A 13,810-nucleotide genomic window follows, 5' to 3' on the forward strand; every position below is an offset into this window, starting at 1 on the left:
CAATATCCAATTTGAAGATATCTATTTTTTCCATTAAAACGATTTAAATGTCTGTAATACTGATTTAGGTAGGTTTGATCATGTAGTCCGTGCCTCTGTTAGACATAAATTGTCAAGATCATTGCAAAGTTAAGGCATTTTAGTCACCCTTTCTAAAGGGTATTCCTTTTGTTAGCGTGAAAGAATCAAAGAATGAGATGAAGAATACAATATCATCTTCCAGGAAATAAATATATAAGCAAAATGTTTATCAGTAAGTCGTTTGAATCCATTAAAGTCAGGTGGTTTCCATTTGATTAGTGAGTCGCTTTGAAGACTTGACTAGGCTAATATTTTGTAGGACATGGAATTACACTGGTTTGTTTCGCGACCACTGTAGAAGTATTGAGTACTACATAAAATTATTTTAAAAAATTATAAGAATAATTGTTATTAAACTTCGAACCTACTTCATTTTGGAATAGGTACTACGTTTGTCAAATATAACTCGCACATCCGTTCACTTTGACAAATAGCTCAAACATCGGCAAATTCTTACATCTCCACATATCTTTATCCGAAAATCCAGTTCTATAATTTTTCTATCTTTAGATACAATTTGCATCCCGCTTATTTCTTTGGAACATGAAAAGGTAATAGTTCTTTGAATAATGATACGAACATATTTTTCCCTATTCTCTGTAAGTCTTCAGACCAGTGTATGTATATACAATTAATAAAGTAACAATTCCCACACGAAACACTACAGACTTTGATGTAGATGTTTTCAAGTGGATTTTACTGTTAATCGTTTGCGTCCCTTTCTCATTCATTTATGTCTGATAATGGCTCGTTATACTTCTCCATCAGTATAGCCGTACTTGTAATACATAGCTACGGTGATTTACTGCCTTCAGTTTACTGTCAGCGCATATCTTAGTTCTTTCATCGTTTCGTCAGGGCGTTAAAGAGAAGTGCATAGTTTGACGGAAAATAAGAACCTCGATAAGTCCTAGATTGGCTTCCTATATATAGTCTTCTTTCAACCCTTTTACTACAATTTAGTTTTCTTCTGAATACAGAAATATTTAATTAAATTTAATTTAAGTAATATTCATTGAAACCACGGCAATTTTTTCTTAACGTTATGGACTTGACAGAAAATCCCAGTTGTATTTCCCGAAAGAGATCACGAGGGGAAGAATCATATCAAGATGGCCGACTCATAGTTTGTACTGCACGATTTCGGTAGTCTCGATTTCCTTGTCCACAGGGGTTTGACTTCCTTGTTCTTCTGTCTACCGATGCGCGTAAGAGACAACATTTAGTAGAAACTACCATTTTACTAAAATGAATTTTTTAAATGAGGTTAACTGTGTTCTGTATTTTCTACCGTACCTACTAAAGTACTCAATGTAAGGTAGGTTCTGTCGTCGAAAGAGGTGATAGACAGTATCAACTTGAATTCAGAGAAGGGCGAGCCACCAGAAAAGATTTCACTCTTTCGTCAAAATGATCAGCAAGTTTGATTCAATCTTCCAATTTTTATTTTTCCTTTGGACAACTAGCTGCCTCGTTTTTCGTGAATCGGTAAGTTCTAGTACTTTTATCATTTTTAATTAAATCCAGCATAAAAATCAAAGTCAATTTTGTTTTAGTGCCTTCCAATGTAGCACAGAGTAAATATAGAAAAAAACTTAAACGCATTTCATTATTAACCTTCCTCGGTCATATGTCGTAGTATATATTTCAATGTACTTGCTCGGTAACAGAATATGAAACTAAAGTTTTGATTGTTCAAAAGATGATATAAGATATTGGAAATGGAGACATCATAATTCCTCAAATTCAGTACAATTTTCATAGTTGGTATATTGTAGTGATCTGAAACACGATTGTCTGTAACGCTTCAATGTCCGTAACAAATAGTTCAACAACAAAAATAAACGCAAAGGATATTAAAGTGTTTGGAGTAAACGTTCAAGTAGATGAAGATATACTTCTTTCAGATTAATGAAATACTTAAAATTAATGTTAATCTCCCACAAAAGAGTCCAAATTTAAAGCAAAGTAAAAAAAAAATTCAAATCTTGAATAGCAATTCTCCTTTTGACTTTATTTTAAAGTAAAGTTTTGATTGTTCAAAAGAGACATTCATAATTCCTCAAATTCAGTACAATGTTCATCTTTTGGAATCCTGTATTTGTCTGTATCAAAGTTAAAATTATGGTCTGTGTCGCTTCAAAAGTGCGTGACAAATAATTCAACAAAATAATAATAAACGCAAAGGATCTTTCAGTAATTGGAGTCAACGTTGGAGTAGATTCAGGTATACCTTTTTCAGATTAAATTAAGTACTTTCAGGGTTATTTTAAACTCCCCACAAAAGAGTCTCGAAATTGAAACAGAAGGCAAGCAATCAAATCTTGAACTGCAAGTCTCCTTTTGACTATATTTTAACGAATCAAGAAAAAAAAGAGAGATTCGAAAATCATTAAATATTATATTTTTGGCAAAGATATTGAAATTAGATTTAAATTAAATTAAATCTAATGCTTTCAAGTTTTTTATGTTTTCCATTTATCTCAGAAATGAAAAGTGTTAACTTTTAAACTTTCTGCAATGTGTTGAAGAAGTCACTAGTTGTATGTAAAGTAAAGGTGTAAGATGTAAGATCGAATAAGAGGTATGGGATTTTTCTACTTTTTTAAATGCCTTTAGCCTCTGAGGAAGAGCCTGCTAGGATCGAAACGTCAGGCAAACTTACTTTTACACATTCGATTACACAGGCTCTCTAGTGGATAAGCAGTTTGCTAACAGTTGTATTATATTTTGAAGATAGTTTATTGTAATATTAATAGTCACTTAGTAACGCTCTCGAATCATTTAGGACACAAACATGTAGTAAAACATTCAAAGTTCCATAAATATCATAGGTATAAAAGATGTATAAAATATTAAGCTCTTGTTAAGTTAGTAATTCATAATCCTGTATTCCTCACCTATAACTTTACAACTGCAAATTAACCTGTTAATGGTATATCTTCCTCACTGGCACAAATTCAGAACTTTCATGTGTTAATAAAAGACGTGCTAAACTTGTTAATATGATTTTAATATTAATGATAGCAGACACAATACAGACTGTCATAAATGCAAGTTTTACCGATAGTATAAATCAAATACGGTTCTTTCAATTATATTAATAGAAACGTAATAGCTAAAATAAACATGCCCATTCTTTGAATGGATATCTTTAGTTTCTTAGCTTTATCATAATTAAGGACAAAAGAATGTTTTTACTTTATATTACTTAAAGTTTTCATCATGTTACTTCAATTCACATTGAAACCTTTGATTTATTATAATGCACCAAATTTTGTATTCCGATGCTAAAATATTAGATCTTCTTTAGTTAAAAGCAATCTATGAATTTCAATGAAGCAATGAACACATAACAAAGTTAAATTTTAATTGGGTAACCAATTCAGCGTAAAATCTACATGATTTACCGAGGATAAAGAAAAATAAGTTAATGCCAGACGTAAAAATCTCTGGACTTTTGTCCAATTTGCCAAATTTAAATGAGAGAAGGCAAATAAACATGAAATATATATCGTTTCAATATGCAAAGACCTTTTTGCAAAGCCTAACATGAAATTTCAAGCAACGTATTAAATATTTCTTAAGATTTGCAGAATCTGTCGAGCATTTGTAGTTAACCCATAGATGCATTTTTATATCCTTCAAAGATTGCGAAAAAAAAGCAAATCAGTCATAATGCACTTCGATTTGGCGAGATAATGAGTCAAATAATTCCACCTTCTAAACTTTGAAAGCCATTGGCATATCGTTCTTCTCAATTGCTTCCTCATTTAATGTGTTGCAGTCTTCCAAAAGCTATACAACTCTTTTAAGATAATACACGGATAAGAGAAATCGAAAAGTAAATAAAACATGTCTGAATTGAAAATAAAATAATAGACCAGCATACCTATTTTTACATCTTCGTCATATGATATATTAAATCTTATTTTGTGTGTAGCTTCAAGAATGTTCAAGAAAGATTTTCCTATAATAACTCAAACGAAACAAATTGCAAAAACCGAAATCAATGTTTTGTAAAAAGGACCCTTTCTTTGTCACTTAAAATTAAGGTTAGGTGACTAAAAATTGTTTTTTTATTAAAACATTTTTCGGCACCAATAGTTTGTCAAACATAGAACATTCTCGTCAATATGAGTTTTTTTGGAGGAAATAATCAATTCCTAGTTAGTCGTGGTAATGCTCGGTATCGCCTCATAACGTTATAACGTCATTATATTTTCAACTATTAAGTGCCTGTGAGACTCGCTTCACCAGTGCAAAGCTATGTCAATCGTAGGTAAACTGCATATTACGACCTTCGTTTCAGGACAAAAAATTAAGAAACGGACGAAATGTGTACTGTCAAATTAATTACTAAGAGTAATACCTTCCACTATATACTTGTAAGATAAAGTATTCCGCAACGTAATATGCAACTATGTTGATGTAGGCCTATATACTTATTAATATTTGTTCTTACTTTCATTTATCTACAACAGTATGTGGTCTGTGGTTATTTTCGCGTATTGTACCACAATTCCCTACACTGTTAAGATTTTTTTTATTTACAAACAAAAATCAGGAGATCCTAAGTAAATGTAAAACATTGGTTTGTACTCGAAAATAAAGAAAACACATATTTTGCTTAATTAAAATGAAATTTGAAAATCATTACTTTATGAGTATTGATTATAGCTCATACAAAGTAATATGATTCGCGATCAATATATATTCTTGGTTTAACAGATGGTAGCCGATTCCATCAAATGTCTTATAAAAGTGTTAAGTCCTAATTCCTTGCGGTTTCGCAAAATATAACTTCCGATAGCTTTTCTCGACTACTTACTTAAAGTAAAAGTTTCCGGGATACAGGATACATTTGGAAAGACCTTATATCCAACTAAATAGGCTGGGACTTTTTTAAATTTCGAAAATTCAACATTGTTGATTTGATCTTCTTTTTGTTTATGTCAGACTCTTAATAATTAAGATCACAGCGACGAGATGTCTGTAATTTAACACTGAAAGTGTATTGCTGAACATTGATACTTAATATATTGACGATACGTTTGTACATATAGCTACCTCTGTTTATTCTTGTTAAGATTCGCTCGGCGATATTATTAGTTATATGTATACGTTTCTTAAGCGAGTAAGTTATAGTAACTTTAAAAAGGCACCATGTTACTTAAAATTCATCACATCTTACAGATACACCAATCCCATACTCGTAGATAAATAACTTTTATGTCATTAGCTATTATTTAAATAACAACACAAATAAAGTGCTACTTAGAAAAAATATCGAACAACCGTAAGATAAAAAAATCAAGGAAAGTCTAATGCCATTTCTTGTTGATTTTGCTATTTTCATAAAAATATCTTACCTAAATTTTCCTCTAAAATTTAATACGCCATTTTCGATTGTAAAAAAGTATTTCCTTTTCAAAATAGACCGAAATTCCGGAGCAATGTTCTGTTTTTTTGTTGAAAAATACAATGATAACAATTCATTTAAAGGGAATATCACGTAAAGAATTTTCTTTAAAAAATGTCGTAATTTATTTATTCTGTAATCATTAGCTAAAAAAATCTATACTTGAATTTGCTCTTTCTGGTTCCGTTGTCACTTTTTCAATAAAAGTGTTGATATGTTTGTACAACAAAACCTGAAACTACGTGTGCATTGTTCAATCTTCTTCACTTTATTGATTTCGTCATGTTTAACAAAGCTGGTACGACAATGTTAAATCCTCTCCCTCCCAACACCTCCACCCCTTCCCAAAAAATATTTTAGTTAAGTTTTCGAAAGTAAATTAAAAACCTTATTAGAAATGATCAGGATTTAACTATAGTTACTATAATGATCTTGTTGCATCGTAGATATAAAACTTTTACCGTGTTTTAACGAAATAAATGTATTTTCGCTTTAAATGTCTCGTCAATTTGTTTCTCTTTAATATAAAATTTCGAATGAAAAAAGATTGAGATTACTCTTTGTTTGGAAAGAACGACAATGCCTCGATCAATAATTGTATTGTCAAGCAGAAAGGTTTTAAGATTGGGAAATGCAAGTTAGACTTGTAGAAGGAAGAGTTATCGTTGTAAAAACGTAAACACAACTGAGTAGAATCATTTTGATTCTAGTCTACACATGTAATGTGCTTTTTGATTCATGATCATTCGAGTGTTGTAGGATGAGCCCTCGTCGGATTTATGAGTATTTATTATTTGTAGTGGAGTTAGGCTGTTTAACTGAACTCTGTTTAGTGTTAACCTATAGCATGTTTCTTATAACGGTATATTACCAATATCTGTATTAACACCTCTAAATAGATTCAAACACCCCATGCCTTGGCGATACATATTTTCACTCTCCCCCTCCCGTTTGTTTGAGAGAGGAATGTGTGAGATTGTTAGCGAAAATATTTTGAAATGGACAACTTGAGGATAGATTAAAGCGAGGCGAGTGATATGTGTCCATCATCCGTCCCCCTCTCGTTCCTCTTATTTCAATTGGAACACATTTTCTTTCTCATTTTAAATGAACCAATTTCAATAATTTCAATTTTCAAGAAAAAGATTGTAGCACCCATATAGTAACCGACATCTTCGCCACCCCCAAATCTATCCAACCGGCAATCACTACTTGTTTTGTTAATTGATCTATTCAAGTACACCCAATAAGTATTCCCAGTAATACTTCTCAACGTAAATGGGACACATATTTCACATTGACTCGGAAATATAATGAGAACTTGTTTTCAAAAAAGTTTGAAATCTTTTTCAGAGCTTGATATCCAGAGGTCACTGATTCGAATCATGTTTTATCCATAAACTTCTTTGCTCTATCCCATTGTTTAAAACAACAAAGTCACATTCCTGTTATTTATTTACATATATGAATTTTTCTTCGGTTAGAGTGCCCAACAGACAAGTGATGGATCTTCTAATGAAAAGATATTAGGTGAGTGATGCTTACCCCTCTTGATTCCAAACATGTAATTTAAATAAAATTTAAACTCTTGTTACAATATACTAATCATGTAAACAATGCCTGGAATATATACACAGGCAATAGGGCGTGATTTGCGGGGGTTTGTCTGAAGTATTAGTGGACGAGAATGATAGAGGAGTTAAGGTGTTTTTTGGCATTCAAATAGAAATCTATCCTCACAGTTAAACAAAACAGTCGATATAATTCATGTCAGAATTGAAAGTATAGTGTAAAGTACGCAGTGATCGGTTGTGCTATTAAAGTAACATTTTCTACAAAACTACCCGTGTGAGGCCTTTCGAATAGTTGAAATTAAGAACGTGTTGTATGTTATATATATAAACCAACATAAAAAATGCAAACTTAAAAAAAAATGTAGACAAGTTTTTTTTTCATTCAATTGCTTCATAGGTTCATCATCATTTTTCTTCTATCAACCATCGACTTATCCGAGAGATTGCAGAGAAGTTCAGGGGCAATGTTCATCCCATAACTCTTCCGGTGTCTTCGTGATCAAACCAGATGGTTATCTGGATCCATTTGAGGTTTACTGTGATAACACCGACAGTTCCGGTGTATGGACGGTATGTCTTTGGTTTTTGCTCTTATATCAACAATTTTCATACTGAAACAATAATGTTCACATCAGCTGGAAGAGTAGTAACGATGTTAGTTACTTCGGTGACCATGTTATATATTTGTAAGTTACAAGATGGTGGTAAGAAAAAATACGTTCTCTTTTCATTGAGTAAAGATCAAGACGGATATGCTGGATGCCAAAATTTAAAGCATCGAATGAAGATCAGTGACTCACAAACCATTTCGGTAACGACTCTGTCCATAGGTAATACAAAGGCGTACCGACGGGTCCATCGATTTCCGGCGCGGCTGGGACAGCTACAAGTCTGGCTTCGGGTTTCTCTCTCATGAATTCTGGCTCGGCAACGAGAAGTTGTCTTTCTTGACCAACCAGAAGAAATACCAACTGGTGATTGAGATAACCACATCAAACGGTACTTTAATCCGGGTTTCTTACGATCATTTCCGTATAAGTGACGCATTCAGTCACTTCAAGCTGGGCAACCTCGGCAATTATTCTGGAGAGAATACTGGTGAGTTATCACGAATAAATTAGATATAAACGCAATATTATACCCACATTTCTTAAAAGGCTTTAATATATGTGAAGATGTATCGTTTCGTGACGTCGTCAAACATTTCATAAGATAACAGATATGCAGGGTCATCGGGGGAATATCACTGATAAACCTCTCTGGACCCATTTGGTACATCCCTCTATATTCAACCATCGTTTCGATAAAATAATATATCTGAACTTCACTTATCAAACACTTAGTTTACTTCATTAGGTTACATACATTCCTAGTAACATTAATGTAATAATAATTCCGATTAATTTTATCTTACAGATGCTATAACATTCTGTCCCGGCAATATGGACATTGATGACTGCAGTACCGCGTGTCAACGAACTTGTGAAGCTCCAGGAATCTGTCAGGATGAGGTCTGTACTGATGGTGAAGTCTGTTTTTGTCCCGATGGATTCTTCATGAAGGAATCTGACTGTGTAACTCGTGAACAATGTGGATGTTACGTATCAGAAGGACGGACGATCGTAGCAGTAAGTACAGGAGCCATCCATTAAAGAAATACAAAACGACTCTTTACTTTAATGTACAAATTGTGCGTTACTACTTTGTTATATATAACTTTAATCTCAATGTAAATAATTGCTACAAACTGGAGTAAGAGATGACTGCATATTGTGATATCAACAACCATTTTTCTGACAGGAAGGTGACTTTTTCGTGAATGCTGGATGTACCAGAAAGGGTGTTTGTACTAACGGTGAGGTCATCTGGGATGAAGGTTACGCATGCAGCCCTAACGCAAACTGTGAAGAAAGAAATAACATAAGACAATGTTATTGTGATGATGGCTACGGAGAAGACGGTGAAACTTGTACTTCAGTGACTCCAAAAGATTGTCAGGAAATTTATGATGATGATAGTACCAGAAACAACGGTATATACAGAATCAAGCCGACCGGATGGACAGGGTCAGCATTTGAGGTATACTGTAACATGACCGACGGAGGAGGATGGACCGTAAGTGTTATAGCCTACGATAGGCACGGAGATTACATTATGAACTATATAGTTCATTAGTAGATATTGCACTGGAATGCATTTTTCTTTAATGTAAGACTTACTTTCATCGTAACTATTCGTTTCACAGATCTATGTCCTATGTCGGATTGTTGGATATTTTCTTTGTCATTGTTTTTAAAGATATTCGTGTTTATATACAAGAACATTTGACGTTGTACCACAGTCTATTGACATTGGTATTCTTTACCTCCATGATTGAGAAAGTTTTGTTTATTCTACTTATTAACTCATTATATTGCCAGGTTGAAATTTTTTACGTATTAAATTACCTTAAAAGGTAGTTCATTTTGAGAAAAAGATATTTCAGATTTCACACCCGGGAGGCCACTAATATTATTCATTTTTGTGTTATTAACTACATTTTTTTCATTTTGAAATCTTTAAGGTGTTCCAACGACGTGTCGATGGTAGTCAGGACTTCTACCTTCGATGGAACAGCTACAAGCAAGGATTTGGAAATTTAAGTATTAATTTTTGGCTCGGAAATGATAAACTTTATTACTTGACCAACCAAAGGAGATATGAAATCAGAATCGACTTAGTGAACAGATACGGAGCTCCATACTACGCCAAGTTTGACTTTTTTAGGACAAACGACGAAAGCGACAACTATCGGTTATCCGGTGTTGGGACCTACAGTGGAACATCAGGTTTGTAGTCCACACATCTCCTTTAATACTAAATGTGGTATTTCTGCATAACTAGATAATGAGACACAACCAGGTTATCGTTTCATCGATACTACCTCTCTCTCTAGAAATAGATTATTACTTCAGTTAAGTATAGTATATATTGACATCATCTTAAGGATAAAGAAATAAATAACAAGGTAAGAAGGCCAAGCAGATGAAAGATAGATTATATTTGTAATTAATAGCCTGAGAATGGAAATTGTATCAAAATAGGAAACTACCTACATTTGTCTGTTATAGTTCTACAGTCCTGTCATAATTGTTTAATACCTTCAAAATTGCACTGGCTGGAAACTAATTATAAGCATCGTTCAACCATTAGTTAGAATCAACGACTAACTGATAAATACAGGCAGGAAGATAATGCTGTCTGTACCACCTATTAGGATAAGGCAAAAGTCAGTCCAAAGAGGAAACAATACACACATTTGAACTTAAAATTCATAGTATTCAAGTTATCAATATACAGACGAGCGTTAGTGTTGTCTTCGTTCGTCTTTAAAAGTAGTAAATAACTGACTGACATACTCAGAACATTTAGAAATACTCCACATACCTTTACATTTGTTAATTTCTCTGAGACGAATTCTGGGAGTGGTAGAGGGAGCTTTGAACGGTAAGATATATTGCGCAAAACTTTTTTTTTTACCAAAGTCAATAATATAAGTAGAAAATAAAACATGCAGTATTGACATTTCACATAACGCTAACAATACATATGCCACAATTATGTGAATTTATTTCATCACAATGCATACGTGTAATTACACCTCTTATACATTGGTGTTCAATAACAAACCACGAACGAATGTAGACACCAATTCTAGTGTGATTATTTAATAGAGCAATTACAAAACAACTGAATCTTACTATGGAAACAAATATAAGCATTGTGTACATAGTTTATTAAGGTCTATATAAAATGACGATGTTCGTATTTGTGATCAGCTAGATATATATTTAACAGCTTGATGGTGATCCTCGGTGATCAGATGTCTCTTAGAGATAAACACTGTAATGTAATTTTATAGTATGGTGTTCAATAACAGTAAGAAGTATGGTCATAGCCTATGTGTAAATCTGACTACAATAAAATATATATCAACAACGTATACCATTTATATATTACCCAGAATACAACGACCCAATAACAAAGAAAAAGCACTGCAACATTTTGTTTACCCTGAAACTAGATTTACAAATGTGCATATCACAATTTAAGTTTAAATATTTCAGCAACCAGACTGAGTATATGTTAGTGCGATTTAATTACAGAAAATGGAATATACAAGGTTAGTCATGTAGCAAACTTACAACAGTTATTTATATGATTGTTGTGTTTCTTTTAATTTGATTCTTTTTTTTCCAGGAGATGCTCTAAGTTATCACCTGAACCAGCAGTTTACAACAAAGGACCGAGACAATGACCCTTTTAGTTAAAACTGTGCTCTTCGTGAATTTGGTGCATGGTGGTACCATAATTATTGTTCTGAATCTAACCTGAATTGTTTCTACGGGTATAAGTACCTTCATTGGCTTCACCTTCCCGGAGATTATTTTTATGTTAAATTTACAGAGATGAAGATCCGCCCTATCTAGAGATTGACGCAGATGAAGGAAGAAAACTGTTGCATCGCTGGTCAACAACAACAAAATACTTTATAGATTCATTTAAAGAACAATGGCTTGTTTTTTATTTGAAAATAAAAATGACTACTTGTCCATATTTTAATGGCACTACTCGCATTTTTTTCCAAGTTATCTAACTTATATAATATATTTTCCCATTCAACGTACGATTGAATATAGTGAAATGAAAAGGAGTTTGATACGATTTGTGCAATATTCCAAATGAAATAGATTAAATTCAAAAGGAAATATGCTAATGCACAGTGGATCAACAATAGGTGCAAGTGCCCCCCCCCCCACCCCACTTCAAATACTTTTTTGGAAAAAAACACATGGACGTTCAAGAAAGATAAGGAAATGTTAATTATATAGATAGGATAAGCTAATTCTTTTAACAGTTAGGATGCAATATGGAATTCAAGGAGCGCGCCTCCTATTGGTTGTCGAATAGGCTATTTTTATTTAAATGATAAAACAGTTTAAAACAAAATGAGACAACCACCCTTATATTAAACAAGATTTCCTTAATAGAAACAGAAAACCCCCTCCGTAGGAATGCCCCTCCCCCCATTCAGGCTCGGACCCAGTATGTTGTTGGTATTGTACCAAACCCCTCTCGCACACCTTTAAAGCTCAGACAAACTTTCAGAATAAGTGGTAGGGATTAGACCTAATTATAGGCATAATTTAAAGTCTAAATATCATTCGGAATGCACTACTTGTCCTATAACACCACATAGATTATACATATCTGCTTGACCAACCACCATGTAGTTGGTGTGGGGGTTTTTTTCCGGATGGAAGGCAAAAATAAACCAAATTTGCGCCAGAAAACAGCTTCTGGGAATCTTCAGGAAACGTATAACTCTAGAAGAGACGGTTTACGACGCCGTTTTATGAATCTATTCCCATTATTTCTGTATGCGTGTTTTGTCTCATCAGTGGCGGCGCCAAGGCAGGTGGGACTCCCATCAAATCAACATGTTATCCAAGTTCCCCTCACCCAGCCCCCCCCCTCCGCTTGGTCGCTGCGGTAAAGGAAACGAAACATTCTCTTGGACGTCCAAAATGAATTTGTTTGGGTAGTAGTAGGCTAACAAACGATATAACTTCCTGGGCCTCGCTCCCTGGATACCTACAGGCTCAAATAAATTGACACCTCTAAAGTGTTTTTCTGCTCACGTTAAACAGCTACAAGTAAGATGTCTGAGACCACTGCCGCTTCCGGGCTTAGAATACCTCCCACAGAAATTAAATTCAACTTTCTAATACGTGCGTTTGTTCTTAAAGTCGCTAAAAGAGAATAAGAGATATCTCAAATTCCAACTATTTCCGGGGACTTTGAACTTAATACTGCTTTTTTGTACTTTCAAAATGTTCCAATTTCACCCCTTTTCCAGTTACCCCTCCCCACCCCCAAATTGGCCGTCACTGTCACGCATTTTAAAAAGAAACAATTCTAAGTGTCCTTTCAAATATATAACAAAATCCTTCTTTTTTGCCATTTCAATTATATTAAGGTTATTTATAAATTGTCTTAACAACGTTGCAATGCTCCATTCGATTATTTTACTTGATTCCCGATACAGAATACAGTTTCAACACCCATTTCTAAGTTACTGTATTATGTATTGCAAGGTGAATATGTCTTAAACCGACTGCAACCGACCACAACTCGTCTCGCGTGACTGCCTAAGTGTGACAAATTCAATTGAATCTTTATGACGACGTCATCGGCTTCTTCTTTTCGAACGCCGAGTTTTATCGAATTAGAACCAGTAGGGTGTGTGAAGGAGACTGTATTGAGAAAGTCATCATGCAAGGTCGAGTTGAAGGGAGCAGAAAACCTGGAAGACCCAGGACCAGATGGTTTGACCAAATAAAATCTTTGGTCGGATCGAGTTCTCTTCAAGATCTTTATTCTCTTGCCAAAGATCGTCAGAAATGGCGTGCCATTGTTGACGTCACGAGCTGTCAGTCATGACGGGATCGAACCAACCAGGGTGTGTGTGTTTATTTTCGGTTATAGTGATTTATCATTGTTTAAATAGAACGATTAAACTGAAGTGTAAATGAGAGAAACACACACACAACCACGAGACTGAAAAAGTGACCTTAACGAATAAAACGTGTAAATAATAATAAAAATAATTCTCAGCTATAATGAGAGTGACAAAATACCGCCTGTAGGGACTTGGGACTTACAGTGGAGCAGTAGGTGGGTAACATACTAC

General features: G+C 33.9%; 1 protein-coding gene across 1 annotated transcript; it reads left to right on the forward strand.

Annotated features, from left to right (window-relative positions):
- Positions 1 to 1,433: 1,433 nt before the first annotated feature.
- On the forward strand, positions 1,434 to 11,615 carry LOC139973993 (uncharacterized). The gene is made up of 8 exons (XM_071980904.1): positions 1,434 to 1,569; positions 6,988 to 7,033; positions 7,475 to 7,647; positions 7,908 to 8,175; positions 8,494 to 8,705; positions 8,878 to 9,192; positions 9,641 to 9,905; positions 11,317 to 11,615. Exons 1-8 carry the CDS (start codon positions 1,492 to 1,494, stop codon positions 11,385 to 11,387), a joined length of 1,428 nt encoding a protein of 475 aa, XP_071837005.1. The 5' UTR covers positions 1,434 to 1,491; the 3' UTR covers positions 11,388 to 11,615.
- The last annotated feature ends 2,195 nt before the right edge of the window (positions 11,616 to 13,810 follow it).

This window comes from Apostichopus japonicus, chromosome 9 (genome assembly GCF_037975245.1).
Source record: "Apostichopus japonicus isolate 1M-3 chromosome 9, ASM3797524v1, whole genome shotgun sequence".
NCBI lineage: Eukaryota > Metazoa > Echinodermata > Holothuroidea > Aspidochirotida > Stichopodidae > Apostichopus > Apostichopus japonicus.

Bases quoted from the DNA above. Each gene is read 5' to 3' on its own strand.
- LOC139973993 (XM_071980904.1), top strand. From the start codon at position 1,492: ATGATCAGCAAGTTTGATTCAATCTTCCAATTTTTATTTTTCCTTTGG. The intron at 1,570-6,987 runs GTAAGTTCTAGT...TTCTTCGGTTAG, and splicing joins GCCTCGTTTTTCGTGAATCG to AGTGCCCAACAGACAAGTGA. The intron at 8,176-8,493 runs GTGAGTTATCAC...TTTATCTTACAG, and splicing joins TTATTCTGGAGAGAATACTG to ATGCTATAACATTCTGTCCC.